Below are 23815 nucleotides of genomic sequence, written 5' to 3' on the forward strand. Positions count from 1 at the left end.
AGCTATGACAGAACCCCCCCCTCAAGGTCCGGCTCCTGAAGGACCACCAGGCTGGAGAGGGTTCAGTCGATGAAAGTCTCTAATGAGGGTTTTGTCCAGAATATTGCGTGAGGGCACCCAGGAACGTTCCTCCAGGCCGTACCCCTGCCAGTCTACCAGATACTGGAGTCCTCTCCCCCACCTTCTGGATCGAAGAAGGCGTCGGACCGTGTAGGCTGGGCTCCCCTGAATGAGTCGGGCGGGTGGTGGGAGGTCGGTGGTGGGTCGAAAACGTGGCAGGACAAATGGCTTGAGTCTTGAGACATGAAACGTTGGATGAATGCGCATGGACCTGGGTAACTGTAAGCGAACAGAGACAGGATTGATTATTTTGGTAATCAGAAAAGGACCAATGAAACGTGGTGCTAGTTTCTTAGATTCCACACGGAGAGGAAGGTCCTTGGTGGAGAGCCACGCTTTCTGGCCCACCTTGTACAATGGTTGAGGCGTTCTCCTGCGGTTAGCCCCCCGAACGTACCTCTTGGTGGCCAAAATTAGGGCTCTCCTGGCTTTTCTCCAGACTCGCTGGCAACGTAAAATTGCGAGTCGTGCAGAGGGAACCCGAGCTTCTCTCCCCTGGACTGAAAAAACAGGGGGTTGGAATCCATAGACAACATGAAAGGGTGAAATACCTGATGTAGAGGATGGAAGAGAGTTGATTGCTTGTTCAATCCAAGGGAGGTTGGACGTCCATTTCCTCGGGTCCCCCTCGCAGAGGAGCCGAAGCTTGGTCTCCACCTCCTGGTTGGTACGCTCAGATTGTCCATCCGTTTGGGGATGAAAACCTGACGAGAGGCTGACCGAGATCCCTAGCAGGTTGCAAAACTCCCTCCAGAACTTGGAAATGAATTGGGGACCTCGGTCAGACACAATGTTCTGGGGGAGCCCATGGAGCCTGAAAACCTCCTTGGCCATGATAACGCTGAGTTCCTTGGAAGAAGGTAACTTGGGGAGAGGAACCAGGTGGACCATTTTAGAAAAACGGTCCACAATGGTCAATAACACTGAATTACCCTCAGAAGGGGGTAATCCAGTCACAAAGTCCATAGCAATATGTGACCATGGGCGTGAAGGAATTGGCAGGGGTCGTAGCAGCCCGGCAGGTGGGCGATTGGAAGACTTGGCACGATTGCATTCGGGACATGACTTGACAAAGTGCTTGGTGTCCTCCGTAAGCGTAGCCCACCAGAATCGGGCGCGAATGAGTTGGAGGGTCTTGGTGATTCCTGGGTGACAGAACAACTTTGATGAATGGCATAATTCAAGAACCTCTTTTACCTTTTGATTGGGGACAAACAGGCGTCCCCTAGGACAGGTGGGTGGACGTGGCTCGGAGAGTTGGACTTGTTGGAGATCGAGTTCTAATTGAGTCAAAGAAAGACGTACGGTCTCAGGCAGGATGAACTCGACCTCTTCTGAGGGCCCTTCCTTGACCTCAAAGACCCGGGACAGGGCATCCGGCTTGGCATTCTTGGGCCCGGGTCTGTAAGAGAGGGTGAAACTGAACCGAGAGAAAAACATAGCCCACCTGGCCTGACGGGGATTGAGTCTCTTTGCTGTGCGAAGGTACTCCAGGTTTTTATGGTCGGTCCATACCAAAAAGGACTTCTTCGCACCTTCCAGCCAGTGCCTCCATTCCTCCAGGGCCATCTTGACTGCCAAAAGCTCACGGTCTCCCACGTCGTAGTTTCTCTCAGCGGGGGAGAGTGCCCTGGAGAAGTAAGCACAGGGGTGGACCTTACCATCTGTGCTGCGCTGACTGAGGATGGCGCCCACCCCGGTGCTGGATGCATCGACCTCCACAATGAATTGTTTCTCGGGGTCTGGAGAGTGCAAGATTGGAGCAGAGGAAAACAATGTTTTGAGCTTCTGGAATGATTGGTTGGCAACGGAGTCCCAGATGAACTTGGTCTTAGATGAGGTGAGAAAATGAAGAGGAGCTGCAACTGAACTGTAGTTCTTAATGAACCTCCTATAAAAATTTGCAAAACCGAGAAACCTTTGCAGCCGTTTACGATCCTTGGGCTTAGGCCAATCCACCACCGCTGATACCTTCCCGGGTTCCATGGATACTTGACCTGGAGAAATGTTGAACCCAAGGAATGAGGTGGACACTTGGTGGAAAGCACACTTCTCTGCCTTGACAAACAAGTTGTTCTGTAAAAGGCGGGTTAAGACAGCTCTGACATGGCGACGGTGAGAAATGCTATCTTGTGAAAAGATAAGTATGTCATCAAGGTAAACAAAAGCGTAAATGTTAATCATGTCACGAAGGACATCATTAACCAGGGCTTGGAAAACGGCAGGAGCGTTGGTGAGGCCGAATGGCATAACAAGATATTCATAATGGCCATCTGCGGTATTAAAAGCCGTCTTCCATTCATCTCCCCGCCGTATCCTGACCAAATGGTAAGCGTTGCGAAGATCCAGTTTGGTGAATATCTTAGCATTTTGGATTATATCAAAAGCAGAGTTCATGAGGGGCAGAGGATACTTGTTCTTTATGGTTATTTTGTTAAGTTCTCTATAGTCAATGCATGGACGAAGTGACCCATCTTTCTTCCCTACAAAGAAAAAACCTGCACCAGCGGGGGATGCTGAAGGTCTAATGATACCAGCTTGGAGGGACTCTGTTATATATTTCCTCATGGACTCTTGCTCGGGACCAGACAAAGAATATAATCTACCCCGAGGGGGGGGGTAGAACCTGGGATCAGGTCAATACCACAATCGTATGGACGATGTGGCAGAAGGGACGTAGCTTTTGATTTATTAAAGACCTCTTTCAAATCATGGTACTCTTTAGGTACCTGACTTAGATTAGGATAGGTCTCCTCATTGGCTGTGACAAGGGCTGGTGAACTGGGTTGGCTCTGAATACATGTAGAATAACACTCATTAGCCCATCCTACAATCTCTTGGTTCCTCCAATCGATTTGGGGGTTGTGTTTGCGTAACCAAGTGGAACCTAAAACCACTGGGAGTTGGGGTGAATCAATAACAATGAATCTGATCAGTTCCGAATGGTTGTTGGCCGACACCATGGTGACTGGAACAGTTTCAAGACTAGATTGACTTAAAGGATGACCATCTAAAGCGAGGACCTTATGGTTGTTAGGTGATGGAACAATGGTCAGATCTATGGATTTGGCAAAGGTTTTATCAATGAATTCCGTGTCGGCCCCTGAATCAATAAAAGCTGAGACGATGACGGGTTGACCACCCTTTATTATGAACTTGACCTTGGACTTGGACATGATAGGTGGAGAGGACTTGATCTTATGACTAAGACTCAACAGGAGCCTCTTCTCCTGCTGAGCCTGGTCTTTTACTGGACAAAGATGACAATCATGACCACCTTGACCACAATAAAAACAGAGATGGTACCTCCTCCGACGTTCTCGTTCCTGGGTGGTCAGACGACTTCTTCCTTGTTGCATGGGTTCCGTAGCATACAGAGGATCCTGAGGGCTCTTGGTTTGTTCCGTTTTAGGTTCATGATCCACAAGGTGATGTCTGGTTCTGGACATGGCTGTGGCCTTGCCTCGACTCTGTTCACGGTCACGCTCACGCTCACGCAGGCGAAGGTCAACATGGGTGGCCACCTCCTCCAGCTGGCGTAGGGATGAGGGATAGTCCATTGTTGCCAGCACATCCTTAACATCTTCATTAAGCCCCCCTGAAGAAGGCGTCAGTGAGTGCGTGTTCATCCCAATGACTGTCTGCTGAAACAGAGTGAAAGTGAATGATGTATTTGGTTACAGAATCCTTGCCTTGTTTAATATCAAAAATTCTTCGGGCTGCCTCTCTCTCAGGGAGGATGGGGTCAAAAACCCGATACAACTCTTTGGAAAATTCAAAAAAATTACGACATACCACGCCACCTTTTAACCATTCAGAAGTGCCCCACGTCTTGGCTCTTCCAGCGAGAAGTGAGACAGCATAAGCTACTTTAGCATGCTCAGTGGGAAAACATGAAGGTTGCAATTGAAATTGAATGTCACACTGAGTCAAAAATGGTCGACATTGCTCAGGCTCACCTCTGAAATGTTCAGGGGGGGCTAACCGTGGTTCTCTTGGTGCAGGAGTCAACAGGGTTTGGTTGATGACTTGGTTTGACTGTTGGGACAAAGCTTGAAGAAAAACAACCATTTCCTGAAGCCCTTTCTCAAGTTTACTAACAGCCCCTTCTACCTTAGAGCACCACTCTCGGGTTGGTGTTGGATCCATAATGGCCAGATTCTACTGTCATGAACCAGAGGCCGGATCGCAAACAACAACAACAACCACTGAGAGGGTTAAAAGATTTATTGTGAAATTAAGTAAAACTCTGGAGTAGGTCCGGTTCTGGGCTGGTTCCGATCTTCTGATTGGTAGTTCGAGATTGGGTAGTGTTGTAGTGGCGGGCTGCCAGTAGAAGTAGAACTGATGTTAAGGTCCACTGGAACGGAGTCCAACAGGCTTGCAACTAAAAGATAAAGGTTAGTAGATGCAGGGGGAAAAAGACTAATTGGGGAAATGAATCTGTGGGAATCAGATTCAGGGGTAAGGATAAGTCCGTGATACAGAATGAGCTTGACCTTTAATCCGTGATCCAAAAAACAGTCAGAAGGGAAAGGCAGAGTTCATACCGTGAAGTCAGTTGTTCAGCAGAAGTATCCAGTACGTGATCCAAAGAGAGAGTCAAAAAACAAGAGCATGAGTCGGTACCTGATCAGATGAGCAAAAGCAGACGAGGGCTGAGGCAAAAGCGTGGTCGTGGTCAAGGCAAGGGTCATGAACGTGATGAGTCAATCAATGGAATGCTGGAAAGTCTACTGCTGATGAGACAGGATAGAGAATCTGGCCCAGACTGAGAGGAATGAGTGAGCTTAAGTACTGACTGGGCCAGGTGGTGGAGCTGTGGGATAATGAGCGGTGACAGGTGACATGAGTTGAGTGATTACTGAGTGTGCAGCATGACAGAGGAGCTGACAGAGAGCAGAGCTATGACAAGTACTATACAAAGTCAGGGAATTATTAAATGATAAAGCTCTGTACATGTTGTATAACACAATCATTGTTCCACATTTAATCTATTGCATTGATGTTTGGGGGAAAGTGTGTAAAACATTTACAAAGCCTATTTTTATTTTACAGAAAAGAGCTGTAAGAATTATCACCAGAAAGCATTACAGTCACCCATCAAGCACATTATTTTATTAACTGAACTTATTGAAGTTCCATGATTTGGTAGATTATAGTATTTTATCAGTTATGTATAGGGCTCAAAATAACACATTACCATTAAATATCCAAAGAAATTTTATTAAAAGACAAAGTTGTTACAATCTTAAGGGGATAGAGATATTTGTCAAACCAAAATTCAGAACTAGTCTGAAGGGAAGGTCTACCTCAATCCAAGGAGTTGGATTGTGGAATGTTCTAGAGAGTGATGTGAAAAATGCCAAGTCTATGTGTACATTTAAGAAAAAGATCAAAGCTGAATTGTTAAAAAAGTATATATGAAGTAGCTTAGTGTGTTTTTGTATTAGAATTATAAAAATTAGAAAGAGTTATTCATTTTATTCTGTTACTTGAAAATTATTATGATTGAAATAATTGTTTGAAAAAAGGGGCAGATATAATAAGATTTTTTCTTCTTTCTGCTGCCTTTCATTTTAAATCTCTTGTATTTTTTTTATATTGTTATGGAATTGTTTTGTATTTTTTTAAATGAATAAACTATATACCATACCATAACTGATTGCGTTAGTTCACTTATTATAATTCTAATTTGAACCAATTTGGAATTAATGCCAACAGCTGAGCCTTAAATAAGTTACTACCATTCTATCAAGGGTTAACTATATTATTTTATTTATTTTTGTTAGTAGACACTGTCTATTGTATGGAGTTTTGGTTTGAAGCTTTGGTGAGGTCATGTTGACTAGTTTCTCCTCACTGGTGTGGATCAACGTTCTCCAAATGTTTAGTTCCAGGGAAGGGGAAGGCATTTCAGTTAAAGAAATGCAAATGTTCAGTCAGGGAATGTTCATGATGAGTTCTGTGTTTTGTATGGGTGAGTGTGTGAATGTATGTACAAACCTGCATTTTCAGTACTGTCGTTGCTTACTTTATTTTAGTATCCAACAAGTTGAATAATCCAATAATAAAATATGGAGAAGGCAACCAACACAAATATTTTGAACATTAGAATTACAAGCTGGGATGTCAGGGGAATAAGGAAACTAACTAAATTGAAACAAGTAATCGATTAAAATATTTGAAATCTAAAATAATTTTAAGAATCTCATTTAACTGCACCAGAAATACATCTCATAACTAAAAGATGGCAGGGTCAGGTGTATCACTTTTCTTTTACTAAACATACCAGAGGAGTTATTATTCTTATACATTTAAGTCAATACTGTTCCAAACTATGTCAATCAAAGATCCAAATGGAAGATATATCATTGTACAGGGGCATATTGGAATATCAAAAATAAATTTTATAAATATTTATGAGCCTAATGAAGATAACCCATCCTTTTATGAAAATTTATTTCTAACCTTGGCAACCCTGGAGGGACTATACATTATAGGAGGGGACTTTAATTGCACCCTGGACCCAGGTCTGGGTAAATCTACTCAAATTGATACTACTCATACACAGACCAGGAAAATACTCCTTACCTATATAAAATATTTAAGAATAAATGAAGTATGGAGAACAAGAAACCCAAATAACAAGGAATGTTCATGTTATTCAGGTTCACACCAATACCATTCACGTATTGATTATTTTCTTATTTCCATGGAACTATTACCTCAAGTGGAAAACTGCTGGTATAATACAAAAAGTGTTCAATACAAAAACAACTGGACTTTATTTGTAACAGAAGACGTTTCGCTCCTCATCCGAGGAGCTTTCTCAATTCAATGAGCAGTAAGTGAGAGGTTCAGGTTATAAGGCTGAGTGAGATAAGACACATACACATATGTAGATTTGACAAGTCACACCAACACCTTAACAGTAGGGGGCTTCTTAAGGTCTTTGTTCCTCTAATTCACAGATGAGACCCCTTTGTTCCCATCAGGTGTGAAAACCGGCTGGGAATCTGTTTTAAAGTTGCATTATAGGTTTTTGAAAGTGGAAATCTGAGGCCTCCTCCTCTGTTAAGAGACGGTTTTTTCTCTCAACATAAATTGCTTCCTTCACCCCCCTCTCAAACCATCTGTGTTCTCGGTCCAAAATGTGCACATTTTGGTCCTCAAAAGAGTGTCCCTTATCTGTGAGGTGGAGGTGAACAGCTGAATCTTGTCCTGTGGAGCTGGCTCTTCTTTGTTGAGCCATGCGTCTGTGAAGAGGCTGTTTAGTTTCTCCAATGTAGAGGTCTGGACAGTCCTCGCTGCACTGGACCGCATACACTCCACCACTCTGTTTGTGTATGGGTGTTTTGTCCTTAGGGTGGACCAGCCTCTGTCTGAGAGTCCTGCTGGGTTTGAAATGTACTGGGATGTTGTGTTTGTTGAAGATCCTTCTGAATTTCTCTGATACTCCAGCAACATAAGGGATGACGATGTTTTTCCGTCTGTTGTTCTCTTTTTTCTGTTTATTAGTGTGTTTTGTAGATTTCCTCGCTGACTTGACAAAAGCCCAGTTAGGATATCCACATGTTTGAAGAGCTTCTTGAATGTGTTTCTGTTCCTTTTCCTTCCCTTCTGTCTTCGTGGGGACGCATTCGGCCCGATGTTGTAAAGTTCTGAGGACAGAGAGTTTGTGTTCCAGTGGATGGTGGGAGTCAAACAGAAGATACTGGTCTGTGTGGGTTGGTTTTCTGTACATTTCAATGTTGAGGCTGTCCTCTCTTTCCATCTGAACCAAACAGTCCAAAAAAGGCAGCTTGTTGTCGTTTGCATCCTCTCTGGTGAACTTGATGTTGTTATCGACCGAGTTAATGTGTCTGGTGAACGCTTCTATTTCCTTGGCTTGGATTTTGACCCAGGTGTCATCCACATAACAGAACCAATGACTTGGCGTTGTTCCCTCATAGGAGTGTAGGGCTCTCTGTTCCACTTCCTCCATGTAGAGATTGGCAACAATGGGTGACACTGGAGAGCCCATGGCACAGCCGTGCTTCTGTCTGTAAAAACTGTCATTGAACTTGAAATAAGTGGTGGAGAGGCAGAGATCCAACAGGGTGCAGATCTGGTCCGGGGTGAAGTTGGTCCTGTTGATTAAGTCCTTCTCTTGTACAAGTTGTTTTCTGACGGTTTCTACTGCTTCAGAGTGGTATGCAAGTGAAAAGAGAAGTCACATCATACGATACAAGGGTTTCTCCTGGGGTTAGTTTCAAGTGTTGAACTTTGTTAGCAAAATCAATGGAGTTCTTTATGTGATGAGGTGTGTTTCCAACAAGAGGAGCTAAAATACCAGCCAGATGTTTAGCAATATTGTATGTTACTGAGTTCATGCTGCTGACGATGGGTCTGAGTGGTGTCCCTTCTTTATGTATTTTTGGAAGTCCATAAAGACAGGGAATGGCTTCTCCTGGGTACAATCTATAATACAACGATCGATTGATTGTTTTCTCCTTTTAAAGTTTTTGCAGGTAATCTGTGACTTTCTATTTGTAGGCACTGGTTGGGTCCCTCTTCAGAGTCTCGTAGGTGTTACGGTCGCTCAGTAGTGTAGTTATTTTTTCCCTGTAATCAGAAGTGTTGAGGACTACTGTGCATCTTCCTTTATCAGCTGGTAAAATGGTGATGTTTTGGTCCTGGCTGAGTGATGTTACAGCTTTCCTTTCCTGTGGTGTGAGGTTTGAAGGAGGCGGTTTGGCACTGGAGATGGTTGCTGATATTTCCATTCTGAGCTGTTCTGCCTCTCCTTCCATCAAGTTGTTGTTCCTAATTGCAGATTCAGTGGCCGTGATTAGTTCCACAACAGGTATTTCTTGAGGGGAGATGGCAAAGTTTAGTCCTTTTGCCTGCACATCTTTCTCAGGTTGTGTCAATGTCCTGTTAGACAAATTTCTAACCCACTGGTCCTGAAAATTAGTGTTGGCAACAACCTCCTGATCTTGACTGATGGTTTGTGATGAGAAAACCGCTCTCTGTTGTAATTTTAGAAACTTACTTTTTTGACGTTCCTTGCTCTTTTGATGTTGTGATAGCTGGGCCTTTTCAACGAAACAAGAAACTTCTTCCAACAGAGGAAGTGGTATCAGAGTAGACAGCTTCTGGAGGGTCTGATCCATTTTGAGTGAGAGAGCTTCAATGGTGAAGTGTATCTGTCTTATTCTCTCACTGAGCAGCTTGTTTTGAGCTTTCAGGAGTATTCCTTCTGCTCTATGTCCTTTGATCATGGAGTTGAGTTTCAAACTGCTGGGGATGAGTTTTTCTTGTCTGCATCTCAGACTGAAACGAAGATGGTTTCTGTAGTCTGCAAACTTCCTTGACATCTTCTCAAACTCCCGCACTGCTCCTAGGGTATCCTTCCCAAAATGCTTAGCAATATGCTGGTGAAGATTCTCAGTCATCCAGGACTTGAATTCAAAAAGCATTCAATACAAAAACAACTGGACTTTATTTGTAACAGAAGATGTTTCGCTCCTCATCTGAGGAGCTTTCTCAATTCAAACAGCAGTGAGTGACAGATTCAGGTTATAAGGCTGAGTGAGATAAGACACACACACATATGTAGATTTGACAAGTCACACCTCAACACCTTAACAGTAGGGGGTTTCTTAAAGTCTTTGTTACTCTAATTCACAGATGAGGCCCCTCTGTTCCCATCAGGTGTGAAAACCGACTGGTAATCAGTCTTAAAGTTGCATTATATGTTTTTGAAAGTGGAAATCTGAGGCCTCCTCCTCTGTTAAGAGATGGCTTTTCTTTTTTTACATAAATTGCTTAAATTTGTTACATTCATAGAAACTTACATTGACAAATATTTTGAAATGAACAAAGATGAAACTATAGCTAGTATTAGATGGGAATCTTTTAAAGCTTATATTAGAGGAGAAATTATAAGCTACAACAGTAATAAAAACAAGCAATACAACCAGGAACTGAAATCATTAGAAAGGCAAATTAAATCTAACGAAACAAAATTTTATCAAAGTAAAAATCCTACAAATTTACACAAATTGACTGTTTTAAGGACCAGATATGATGAACTAACAGCAGAAAAGGTGGCAAAAAATTTAATGTGGACTAAACTAGCCTTTTATAATCAAGGAGAAAAGGCAGGTAAATTATTGGCCTGGAGGATAAAACAGATGCAAGCGGAAAGAACAATTAACAGCATAAAATCAAAATTAGGTACTATAATAACAAACCCTTCAGAAATAAAAATTTTAGATTTCTATAAAACCCTATATAAATCTGAGTATACTGGAAACGGAGAAGCACAAACTGCATTTCTTAATCAAATAAAAATTCCAAACCCTCTCAGAAGAGGACAACACTCTTGATACTCCTCTAACAATAAACGACTTATCTGAAGCCGTAGACAACATGAATAGCAGCAAAACACCAGGTCCTGACGGACTTCCAATGGAATCTTATAAAACATTTAAAAATAAATTAATCCTGCCACTCTTCAACATGTATGAGGAATCATATAAAGCTGGAATACTCCCAGATTCACTGAGGTTAGCTACAATAACCGTTGTAATAAAACCAAACAGGCCTCTGACTGAATGCTCCTCCTATAGGGGAATCAGTCATATGGGATGTGATATGAATATTTTGTGTAAAGCACTCGCTAGGAGATTAGATAAATGCTTGCCCAAATCGATAATAGATGATCAACAAGGATTTGTTAAAACAAGACAAGGTTATCATAATATAAGACAAGTTCTTAATGTATTATATGAAAAACATAATAGTAAAGTCCAAAAAAAGTTCAATATGGTCCTCTGGACATTCAAATAACAAGAAAAAAAAAAAAAAGCAAAAGAAACGTTTCGTCTCTCATCCAAGAGACTTCCTCAGTCTGACACTGAACAGCATACACAATATTGTGTATGCTGTTCAGTGTCAGGAGGGCTGTGATCAGTCTTACATCGGGGAAACTAAACAGCCACTGGCCAAAAGGATGGACCAGCACAGAAGATCAACATCATCAGGCCAGGACTCTGCGGTCTACACTCATCTCCAGGCCAGCGGTCACTCTTTCAGGGATGAAGATGTTCACATCCTGGACAGAGAGGAACGATGGTTTGAGAGAGGAGTAAAGGAGGCCATCTTTGTGAAAAGAAACCGTCCATCATTAAACAGGGGTGGAGCCTCCAGGTTCAACTGTCCCCCTCTTACAATGCTGTGATTGCTAGTATCACTCAGCCCTCTGTGAACAGTAAACAGCCATCAGTGTGCTAATGATCCATTGTTAGGCTGATGGTCCTTCTTGAGCATGTGATCAGCTGGTTTTGGTTGTCAGCAGCAAACTGGTTGATCCACTCTGAGAAGGTGCTATTTAAGAGACTGAGCTGAATACAGCACCTCAGACTGAGGAAGTCTCTTGGATGAGAGACGAAACGTTTCTTTTGCTTTGCTTTTTTTTTGTTTGTTTTGTTTTTCTTGTTTTTTGAATGTCCAGAAGACCAGATTGAACTTTTTTTGGATTTTTCTACCTGGATTATTGAGCATGTTTCAGGATATAATAGTAAAGATACAGCAACATTACCATTGGACACATGCCAAGCTTTTGATAGAATACAATTATCTGCTACAAGTACTCCCCAGATATGGATTGGGTGAAACATTTCTAAAATGGATACAATTACTGTAGACTGATCCCACAGCACAGGTTTTAACCAATAATAACATGTCAGAACCATTTAAATTACAGAGGTCAACCAGACAGGGTTGCCCCCTGTCACCACTATTTGAATTAGCAATAGAACCCCTAGCAATGGCTCTAAGAGCAAATACAGGAATATCAGGTATTAGAATTGAAGGAAGAGAACATATTTCTTTGTTTGCGGACGACATTATATTTTTCATAAATAATTTGAAGAACAGCATCCCTAACTTATTAAATCTAATAAAAGCCTTTGGAGAATTTTTGGGGTATAAAATTAATAATTCTAAATCAGAGTTAATGTTTCTTAATGAGGAAGAAAGGATAAGTCTTATTGTGATTACCCCATTTAAAACAACTAGAGAAATTTTTAAAGATTTAGGCATCAAGATCACTCCATCCATCAGAGAAATTAGCACAGCAAATTATGACCTCCTTGTGAAAAAAGTAGCTGAAATGTTAAATCGATAGTCAAATTTGCCTAAATCCATGATAGGCCAAATAAATATATTAAAAATGACAATTTTGCCCAAGTTTCTGTACCTTTTCCAAACACTTCCATTGCCTCTGTCAGATTCATTTTATGGCAGTTTGAACAAACTATTTAACCAATTTATTTGGAGTAATAGAAAAGCAAGACTCCGTTTAAAGTGACTATTTACCCTATGAAAGAGGTGGACTTCAAGTTCCCAATCTCAGATGGTATTATATGGTGGCCCAACTAACATCAGCTACCCATTACTTTTGTCAAATACCTCCAGCCTGGGTAGACACTGAACGGTAGTCTGTTCCAGATCTTCCTTTAAACACCTTCCTATATTCTTCAGATATCCATCCATCCATCCATTATCTTTACCCGCTTATTCCATTTTGGGTCACGGGGGTCGCCGGTGCCCATGTCCAGCAATCACTGTGCGAGGGGCAGGGTACACCCTGGACGGGTCGCAAGTCCATCACAGGGCCACATAGAGACAAACGAGACAAACAACCATTCACTCTCTCACTCACACCTAGGGACAATTTAGAGTTACCAATCAGCCTAACATGCATGTTTTTGGTCTGTGGGAGGAAACCGGAGTACCCGGAGAAAACCCACGCATGCACGGAGAGAACATGCAAACTCCACCCAGAAAGGCCCCTGGACCGGGGTTTGAACCAAGGACCTGCTCGCTGAGAGGCAGCAGCTCTACCAGTTGCGCCACCGTGCTGCCCTTCTTCAGATATAAAAACACTAAAAAAGAACACAAAGAACCCCTTTTTAAAAAACATAATTATAACTTGACATGCAGCACAAACATGTGGGTGATCCTCCAGTGCTTTCACAATTTACCCCTATTTGGAGTAATGACATGTTTCCTCCTGGTAAAAATGATAGATTTAAAATATGGAAAGCCCAAGGCATTCAGAAAATTAAAGATCTATATGCGGATGGTGTATTGCTCACTGTCGATCATCCATCCATCCATCCATCCATTTTCTTCCGCTTATCCAGGGTCGGGTCACGGGGGTAGCAGCTTAAGAAGGGAGGCCCAGACTTCCCTCTCCCCAGCCACTTGGGCCAGCTCCTCCGGGGGAATCCCGAGGCATTCCCAGGCCAGCCGAGAAACATGGTTTCTCCAGCGTGTCCTGGGTCTTCCTCTGGGTCTCCTCCTGGTGGGACGTGTCTGGAACACCTCACCAGGGAGACGTCCAGGAGGCATCCTAACCAGATGCCCGAGCCACCTGAACTGGCTCCTCTTGACGTGGAGAAGCAGCGGCTCTACTCTTTGAGTCCCTCTCGGATGATCGAGCTTCTCACCCTATCTCTAAGGGAGAGCCCAGACACCCTGCGGAGAAAACTCATTTCGGCCGTTTGTATCCGAGATCTCATTCTTTCGGTCACAACCCAAAGCTCATGACCATAGATGAGGGTAGGAACGTAGATCGATTGGTAAATTGAGAGCTTCGCCTTTTGACTCAGCTCTCTCTTCACCACGAAAGACCTGTACAGCGCCCGCTTCACTGCAGACGCTGCACCTATCCGCCTATTGCTCTCACGCTCCATTTTTCCCTCATTCGTGAACAAGACCCCAAGATACTTGAACTCCTCCACTTGGGGAAGGACCTCCTCCCTGACCCGGAGAGGGCACTCTACCCTTTTCCGGCTCAAGACCATGGCCTCAGATTTGGAGGAACTGATCTTCATTCCGGCCGTGCCGCATTCGGCTGCGAACCGTTCCAGCGAAAGCTGTAGATCACGATCTGATGAAGCCAATAGGACCATATCATCTGCAAAAAGCAGAGACGCAATCCTAAGGCCACCAAAACGGATCCCCTCAACACCTTGGCTGCGCCTAGACATTCTGTCCATAAAAGTTATGCACAGAATCGGTGACAAATGGCAACCTTGGCGGAGTCCAACTCTCACCAGGAACAAGCCCGACTTACTGCCGGGCAATGCGGACCAGGCTCTGACACTGGTCATACAGGGACCTAACAGCCCATATCAACGGGCCCGGTACCCCATACTCCCAGAGTACCCCTCACAGAGTTCCCCGAGGGACGCGATCGAACGCCTTCTCCAAGTCCACAAAGCACATGTAGACCGGTTGGGCAAACTCCCACGCATCCTCCAGGACCCTGCTGAGAGTGTAGAGCTGGTCCAGTGTTCCACGACCAGGACGAAAACCACACTGCTCCTCCTGAATCTGAGGTTCGACTATCCAACGGACCCTCCTCTCCAGAACCCCCGAATAGACCTTACCAGGGAGGCTTAAGAGCGTGATCCCCCTGTGGTTGGAACACACTCTACGGTCCCTCTTTTTGAACAAGGGGACAACCACCCCAGTCTGCCAATCCAGGGGAACTTCCCCCGATGTCCACACAATATTGCAGAGTTGCGTAAGCCAACACAACCCTACAACATCCAGAGCCTTAAGGAACTCTGGGCGAATCTCATCCACCCCTGGGGCTCTACCACCTTGGAGCTTTTTAACCACCTCGGTGACCTCAGCACCAGAGATTGGAGTGCCCGACCTGGTGTCCCCAGGCTCCACTTCCTCAGTGGAAGACGTGCCAGTGGAATTGAGGAGGTCTTCAAAGTATTCTGCCCACTGACCTACGACATCCTGAGTTGAGGTCAGCAGCACACCACCCCTACTATAAACAGTGTTGGTGGTGTACCACTTTCCCCCCCTGAGACGCCGGATGGTGGACCAGAATTGCCTCGAAGCCATGCGGAAGTCATTCTCCATGGCCTTTCCGAACTCCTCCCATGCCCGAGTTTTTGCTTCAGTGACCACCCAAGCCGCATGTCGCTTGGACTGCCGGTACCCATCAGCTGCTTCCAGGGTCCCACAGGCCAAAAAAGCCCAAATTGGACTACTCCTTCAGCCTGACAGCATCCCTCACCGCCGGTGTCCACCACCGGGTTCAAGGGTTGCCTTCGCGACAGGCACTGACAACCTTGCGGCCGCAGCTCCGGTAAGCCGCCTCGACAATAGAGGCACGGAACATGGCCCACTCGGACCCTTTCAATCAGTTACGTAAAAAGCATCTAATACCCCCAAAACATTTTTTTAAATACTTACGATTAATAAAACTATATGTCATCAAAATTGAAATGGATAGTTGACATCCCACCTTTAACTAAAATAGAAGAGGTGTGTGTAGGGGATTTAAAAGGGAAGGGTGTCCTTTCTGTGTACTATAACTTATTGATGCGTTACTCTAAGGACTCATCAATTGACAAGTTAAATCTTGGAGAAGGAATATTCTCGAAGATATAGATGAGGAAGAATGGAATCAGGCTTGTTGAAAAGCACAAAAACAAACAATAAAAACACAATTTAAACTTCTGCAATATAAATGGCTTATGATAATCTATATTACACCTGTTAGGCTTCATTATTTGTCCAGCAATATTCCAGATACTTGTACAAAATGTTTATTTGAAAAAGGAACTCTTCTCCATCGTCTATGGGAATGTCTCAATATACAGGAATTTTGGAAAGATGTAACCAGGTGTTTATCTGAATTGTTTAAGGTAAAAATCCCTTTAAAAGTCAAACTGTGTTCTTGGAATCTATCCAATGGAATTTAAACAATCAGAGAAGAAGACTAAACTGAGAGACTAAGAACTACTTCAAGCCAGGAGATATATTGCATTATGCTGGAGGAGCATAGACACCCCCTCTCTGGGACTCTGGAAGAATGAAATTGCAAATTCCCTGGGACTGGAAAAACTAACGTATCTTGCCAAGGGTAATCAACATGATTTTGAGAATCTCTGGAAGCCATAGATGAATATCATAAGGACTGAAGGCGGGGCTTATTAATGGAGAAATTGGTGTCTTGACTCTACAACTTCTATTTATGTTTTGTCTTTTCATTTAATGTCTTGATCTGAAAGATTTTGTATATTTGTATATTGTTGGATTTAAACAGGATATATGCAAGTTTGAGTTGTGGGTGTGTGAGTGAATGTAAACATGTATAAGATGATTGTACTTTATTCGAAAAATTCAATAAAAAAAATTATATATAAAAATATAAAAGGCAGACTTAGGACTAGTTTCCGTTTGTGAAGTGTTTAAAATTGTGTCTAAGGTGAGCTAAGTTTGTCTGAGAAGTTTATTGTGATCTAGTTTCACCAGAAAGGCATTGAAAAGTCTCTCTCCTACAAGGATGTAGATGGTCAAAGCCTGGTTCCGACAGCTGCTAATGATACCAGCAAGGCCTCAGATGTTCCGGTGACTGAGAGGCTGAAGTCTCCTCAAAGTTCAATTCAATTTAATTCAGTTTATTTATATAGCACCAAATCACAACAAAGTTGTCTCAGGGCACTTTACAGGAACATTCAAGTTCACCTGTCATGGGTCGGAGGAACGAAGGTCCATGGTTGCTGGTTCCTGCAGTCATCTGGGATTTACCACTCCTCTGCAGTGTGATTCTGGTTGTTGCCTGGTAGACAGCTGGAGCCCTGGGTTCTGCTGACGGTTAAATGCTGGGTTCTGTATCTTTTTCGTCCTGTCTCTCGTCTTGAGACATCTGCTGAAGGGTGCTTCTTCTCTCTCTGTTCTCCGAGTTCCTAGGATGTCTCTCTAGGAAAATGTGTCTTTCTCTGAAGTTTGCTCGAAAATCGTCTGCTGAAAGTGTTTCTTCTCACTCTCCGTTCTCTGAGTTCCAGTGTGTCCTTTGTTTTTCTTAAATGTGAAACTTAACTCTGTGTTAGAACAGAGATGAAGGTCTATCTCTGTGAAGAGGTGGTCCTAAACTCTTGGTCTTGTTTTATCCATCCATCCATTTTCTTCCGCTTATCCGGGGTCGGGTCGCGAGGCTAGCAGCCTAAGTAGGGAGGCCCAGACTTCCCTCTCCCCAGCCACTTGGGCCAGCCCTTCCGGGGGAATCCTGAGGTGTTCCCAGGCCAGCCGAGAAACGTAATCCCTCGAGTGTGTCCTTGGTCTTCTTCTGGGCCTCCTCCCAATGGGACGTGTCTGGAACACCTCACCAGGGAGGTGTCCAGAAGGCATCCTAAACAGATGCCCGAGCCACCTCAACTGGCTCCTCTCGACATGGAGAAGCAGCGGCTCTACTCTGAGTCCCTCCCGGATGATCGAGCTTCTCTATCTCTAAGGGAGAACCCAGACACCCTGCGGAGAAAACTCATTTCGGCCGCTTGTATCCGAGATCTCATTCTTTCGGTCACAACCCAAAGCTCATGACCATAGATGAGGGTATTAACGTAGATCGATCGGTAAATAGAGAGCTTCGCCTTTTGACTCAGCTCTCTCTTCACCACGACAGACCTGTACAGCGCCTGCTTCACTGCAGACGCTGCACCTATCCGCCTATCGATCTCACGCTCCATTTTTCCCTCATTCATGAACAAGACCCCAAGATACTTGAACTCCTCCACTTGGGGTAGTACCTCCTCCCTGACCTGGAGAGGGCAATCTACCCTTTTCCGGCTCAAGACCATGGCCTCGGATTTGGAGGAACTGATCTTCATCCCGGCTGCGTCGCACTCGGTTGCGAACCGCTCCAGCGAAAGCTGTAGATCATGATCTGATGAAGCCAACAGGACCATATCATCTGTAAAAGGCAGAGAAGCAATCCTAAGGCCACCAAAATGGATCCCCTCAACACCTTGGCTGCGCCTAGAAATTCTGTCCATAAAAGTTATGAACAGAATCGGTGACAAAGGGCAACCTTAGCGGAGTCCAACTCTCACCGGGAACAAGCCCGACTTACTGCCGGCAATGCGGACCAGGCTCTGACACCGGTCATACAGGGACCTAACAGCCCATATCAACGGGCCCGGTACCCCATACTCCCAGAGTACCCCCCACAGGGTTCCCTGATGGACGCTGTCGAACGCTTTCTCCAAGTCCACAAAGCACATGTAGACCGGTTAGGCAAACTCCCATGCACCCTCCAGGACCCTGCTGAGAGTGTAGAGCTGGTCCAGTGTTCCACGGCCAGGATGAAAACCACACTGCTCCTCCTGAATCTGAGGTTCGACTATTCGACGGACCCTCCTCTCCAGAACCCCCGAATAGACCTTACCAGGGAGGCTTAAGAGCGTGATTCCCCTGTAGTTGGAACACACTCTACGGTCCCCCTTTTTGAATAGGGGGACCACCACCCCGGTCTGCCAATCCAGGGGAACTTCCCCCGATGTCCACACAATATTGCAGAGTCGCATAAGCTAACACAACCCTACAACATCCAGAGCCTTAAGGAACTCCGGGCGAATCTCATCCACCCCCAGGGCCCTGCCACCGAGGAACTTTTTAACAACCTCGGTGACCTCAGCACCAGAGATTGGAGGGCTCGACCCAGAGTCCCCAGGCTCCGCTTCCTCAGTGGAAGACGTGCCGGTGGGATTGAGGAGGTCTTCAAAGTATTCTGCCCACCGACCCACGACATCCTGTGTTGAGGTCAGCAGCACACCGGTGACGTACCGCTTTCCCCCCCGAGACGCTGGATGGTGGACCAGAATCGCCTTGAAGCCGTGTGGAAGTCATTCTCCATGGCCTCTCCGAACTCCTCCCATGCCCAAGTTTTTGCCTCAGCAACCACCCGAGCCGCATGTTGCTTGGACTTCCGGTATCCATCAGCTGCTTCCGGGGTCCCACAGGCCAAAAAGGCCCGAAAGGGCTCCTTCTTCAGCATGACAGCATCCCTCACCTAAGGTGTCCACCATCGGGTTCGAGGGTTGCCTCCGCGACAGGCACCGACAACCTTGCGGCCACCGCTCCGTTAAGTCACCTCGACAATAGAGGCACGGAACATGGTCCACTCAGACTCAATGTCCCCCACCTCCCCCGGAACATGTTCGATGTTCTCCTGGAAGTGGGAGTTAAAACTCCGTCACACAGGATACTCTGCCTGACGTTCCCAGCAAACCCTCACAATATGTTTGGGTCTGCTAGGTCTGACCGGCATCCTCCCCCACCATCGGAGCCAACTCTCCGCCCCTCTCTTCACCCGAGTGTCCAAGACATGTGGCCGCAGATCAGATGAGACAATGACAAATTTGATCATCAAACTGCCGCCTAGGGTGTCCTGGTGCCAAGAGCACATATGGACACCCTTATGCTTGAACAAGGTGTTCGTCATTGACAATCCACGATGAGCACAAAAGTCCAACAACATAACACCACTCGGGTTCAGATCAGGGGGGCCGTTCCTCCCAACAACACCCCTCCAGGTCTCACTGTCATTGCCCACATGAGCATTGAAGTCCCCCAGCAGAACAAGGGAGTCCCCAGGAGGTGCACTTTCCAGTACCCCCTCTAAGGACTCCAAAAAGGGTGGATAATCTGAACTGCCGTTTGGTGAATAAGCACAAACGACAGTCAGAACCCGTCCCCCCACACATAGGCGGAGGGAGGCCACCCTCTCATTCACCAGGGTGAACCCCAACACACAGGCACCAAGTTGGGGGGCAATAAGTATGCCCACTCCTGCTTGGCGTCTCTCACCAGTGGCAACTCCAGAGTGGAAGAGTGTCCAGCCCCTCTCAAGGAAACTGGTTCCAGAGCCATGCATAGAGGTGAGTCCAACTATTTCTAGCCGGAGCCTCTCAGCCTCACACACCAGCTCAGGCTCCTTCCCCACCAGTGAGGTGACATTCCACGTCCCAATAGCCAGCTTCTGTAGCCGAGGATCAGACCGCCAGGGTCCCCGCCCTCCGCCACCACCCATCCCACATTGCACCCGACCCCTTTGGCCCCTCCCACAGGTGGTGAGCCCATGGGAAGGGGGACCCACGTCTCCTCTTCAGGCTGTTTTATAAATCTAAAGTCCTTTTTCTGCCTTAATAGTTTCCTTTTAAAAGAGAAAATAAGACAAATGTATTATCTTAAAGAAAGGATTACTTCAAACACATTTTCTCATGAATAAACATTCAAAATATGACATATTTAGAATCAAACTTAAAACATGCAATGTTTTGAGAGAGGTGTTGCTGTTGACTGTCCATCTTCTAAAAAGGAATGTCAATTTGAACAAAAAAAAGGGTTCTTATGGTGTTATCTTCATGGGAACGAAAGTTTAGGAGTATTACTTTTCGATAAGGCAAGATATCAACGTTGTGAGTTTTTCGGATGTGTGTACGTTTTTTTTTTTTATACTTTAAATTTTTGATATTTTTGGGTGTAACTGGAACCTTGAGTACACAATTTAGTTCCACCTCGTGTACCACATGTGACACAAATCCCAATAAAGAACCTTAAACCTAGAGTTACCCTATGAAATCAATGAGTTACTTCTAGAGTTGCCTGTCTGTGATCATTGTTACATGTAGAGTTACTCGTTAAAACTGAGGTGGGTGGAGGGGGTATTAGACGAGGGCAGAAAACAGATTGGTAACCAGAAGGGCGGTCCAGAGCTGTTCCAGGGCTCCGGTGGGCGGCCATGAGGTTGTCCGGCAACTTGTAATGTCCATGGCGAAAGGCCGGGCGACCCTCCAATATCTTACAATGGGTCCTGTGGCTCTGCAGCAGGCGACGTGGAGGGGTCAGAGCTGCAGCAGGCGATGGGGTCAGAGTTGCAGCAGGCGATGGGGTCAGAGTTGCAGCAGGCTTGAAAGTCATGGAATTTGCAGCTGAGGCTGACCTGCTGCAGGCGAGGAGAGAGGAAAAGTATCTGAGTTGGGTATACTAAACTTGGCACAGAACATGGTTTTGAAGAGTTGTAGCTGAATGTCCAGGTTAGTCAATGAGCTCTCAAGCCCTGAGAGCCACTCCTGTTCTGGCTTAGAATCCATTTTTGGCTGAATTATTCTGTCAGGGACAGGTTTTTGGATTCTTTATAAGCCAGACACAGGAGTGCAAAAATTAAGAACAGTTTTTAAATAAGACAAGGCAAGGATACAAGATCCTATGAATGAAGGCTTCACTATCAGGGACCACAAGTGGTGTAATAATTCAGCACTGGTGGAGAGGGAGAATGGTGCTTAAATAGAGACATGAACAGGTGAGAGGCATGAAGGTTGATTGTGGTGAATCAGCTGAGGGGGCGTGGTGACAGAGAAGTGCCATGAGCATATTTGAAGTGCAGATTGACAGGAGTTGATGTGAACAGTGACAGGAGCTGAGGGATAAACAAAACATGAAGGAGAGGGGCAGAAAACATGGCATGACATGAAGGGGCAGGGAAGTGAGCAGATGGGAGGCCAGCGGGGGCCGCTGATCATGACATCCGGGTATGTTTTTGGGTTGTTTTGTCATGTTGGAAGAAGTTTTGGTTCAGTTTGAGGTCCAGATTTTTGTAAAACATGTTAGATTCACCATCCTCGGTGACCATCTTGAATGTCGTTGACTCATAAATCATCTGTTTCCTTTTAGAACTTGAATATTTATTAGGTTGATTTAGTTGTTGAGCTTCAGATTTTACTGAACATATCTTCAAACTTTTTGTGTCTGACTTCATTTCTCTGACTTCTCCCCCCTCCTGTGTTCTTTGACCCCTCTCTGTTCATTTGTCTCTGATCCCCAACCCCCGTGCCTCTAACTCCTTTCCTTTCAGTGTCAGCCATGTTGGAAAGTGAGAGCATCCCGAGTCTGGCAGGCGTGAAGCCGATGGGCTACAGGAACCGCTCATCCAGCCTGGACACAGACGCCGATGGCCCCACCAGCTACACCCTGCAGACTCTGATCCGACAGCTGAGCCAGTTCAACAGCATCATGCGGGACCATGGACTGGATCCCGAGATAGTGGGCCAGGTGGTCCGACAGCTGTTCTACAATATCAACGCCATTACCCTGAACAACCTGCTTCTGCGGAAAGACATCTGCTCATGGAGCACTGGCATGCAGCTCAGGTACTGGACTGGTTCCTGGGATTCATCTCTCTTGGGTCCTTCATCTACAGGATCAGAGATAGGACCCACATGTTAAGAGTATAGAGTACAATTCAGAAAACTCATAAAATATAGGAAATTAGAGCTGACAGTGACAGATAAAGGGTGGAGGTCTACTGATTCTGAGCTTGTTGATTAAGATAGAAGATCTTTAGTTCTGTTCTGGTTAATTCGTCAGAACCTGGTTCTGTGTGTTTCTGGGTCAGGTACAATACGAGTCAGCTGGAGGAGTGGCTCCGAGCCAACAACCTTTTCCAGAGTAAAGCTGCTGCAACGCTGGAGCCAATCATCCAGGCGGCTCAGCTGCTGCAGGTCAAGAAGAAGACATCTCAGGATGCTGAGGCCATCTGCTCTCTCTGCACAGCCCTCACCACGCAGCAGGTTAGTGAATGTGGACATTTCTTCTGATGTTTCATATCTGAGTTTGTAGTTTTGGTCTGGTCTGATGTTTTATTAAGCACTCAGTTCAGGACTAAACTTTAATTCATCTTCTCTGGTTTCCCCTTAAATCAAAGATGAAAGTAAATACCTGAACTAGAACTTCAGGTCTGGATTGTTAAGGATTTGAGTCGTACTAATTAATTTGTCTGATCTGCAGATTGTGAAAATCCTGAACCTCTACACACCTCTGAACGAGTTTGAAGAACGAGTCACTGTGTCCTTCATCAGGAACATCCAGGTGAGTCTCACACAGGTGATGTCTTTTTGGGTTTGAGTGAGGAGAACCAGGTTCATCTGCTGGTGAAGCTGCAGGAAACAAACATCTGTAACCATCCCATCTCCATGGTAATCACTGGTGAGTCCTGACCTTTGACCTATGCATGTTTCTGTCTTCAGAATCTCCTCCAGGAGAGAAATGACCCTCCTCAGCTCCTGGTGGACACCAAACAAACCTTCCCTGTCCTGTTCCCATACTCTCCGTCCGCTCTGAGCCTGGAGATGATTCACATGCCCACCTCCCTCGGACTGGACTTCCTCATCAGGGTCTGACTGTCCTCTGAGCTCCTCTGACTCTGATGTTTTCATCAAATATCTCTTCTGTCTGTCCTCCTGGGACTAAGTCCCATAGGACTTCTGTCTGTCCTCCTGGGACCAAGTCCCATAAGACTTCTGTTTGTCCTCCTGGGACCAGGTCCTGTAGGACTTGTCTGTCCTCCTGGGACCAGGTCTTCTGTGTGATTAAAGAGGAAGTGAGAGATAAAGGAGGATGAAGGTCGGGGAGAAGTTACAGGAAGTTCAAGGAAATGATTCTAAAGCAGGGCTATTCAACAAAACTGCTCAGGGGGCCACAGTTTCTGTAAGCCAACAGCTCGGGGGCCGGACATCCAGCGATTAAAATTATTATGTAAATAAACCAAGTTTTACAGTGATCTGTTACCTTTTAAATTTGTTTATTTTATTGCATTGAAACATAAATGCAATAAAAAAAGAACCAAAACCTTTTTTTTTAATGAAGTGGGCCGGATTGAAGTCACCCGTGGGCCGGAAATGGCCCGCAGGCCACCACTTGAATAGCCCTGTTCTAGAGAAAAAAATGATACCAAGATTTAAACATTTGGACAAATTACGGACCAAACATCTGGACAGGTTTTAAACCCAAACATCTGGCTGTATGTTTGGTAAAAATAACTTCTAACTTT

The 23815-nt window shown here is 45.2% G+C and overlaps 1 protein-coding gene across 1 annotated transcript in view; it reads left to right on the plus strand.

The window, feature by feature from the left end:
• myo5b (myosin VB) overlaps positions 1 to 23171 on the plus strand; it is a 141349-nt gene extending 118178 nt beyond the window's left edge. Inside the window, exons 31-34 of the mRNA XM_037692531.1 lie at positions 21842 to 22136; positions 22382 to 22556; positions 22774 to 22854; positions 23013 to 23171. Of these exons, the coding sequence (XP_037548459.1) occupies positions 21842 to 22136; positions 22382 to 22556; positions 22774 to 22854; positions 23013 to 23165 (704 nt within the window). The 3' untranslated portion in view covers positions 23166 to 23171. The remainder of the gene's footprint in view (positions 1 to 21841; positions 22137 to 22381; positions 22557 to 22773; positions 22855 to 23012) is intronic.
• The last annotated feature ends 644 nt before the right edge of the window (positions 23172 to 23815 follow it).

Source organism: Nematolebias whitei, chromosome 18 (assembly GCF_014905685.2).
Source record: "Nematolebias whitei isolate Nwh7 chromosome 18, NemWhi1, whole genome shotgun sequence".
NCBI classification, from domain to species: Eukaryota; Metazoa; Chordata; class Actinopteri; order Cyprinodontiformes; family Rivulidae; genus Nematolebias; species Nematolebias whitei.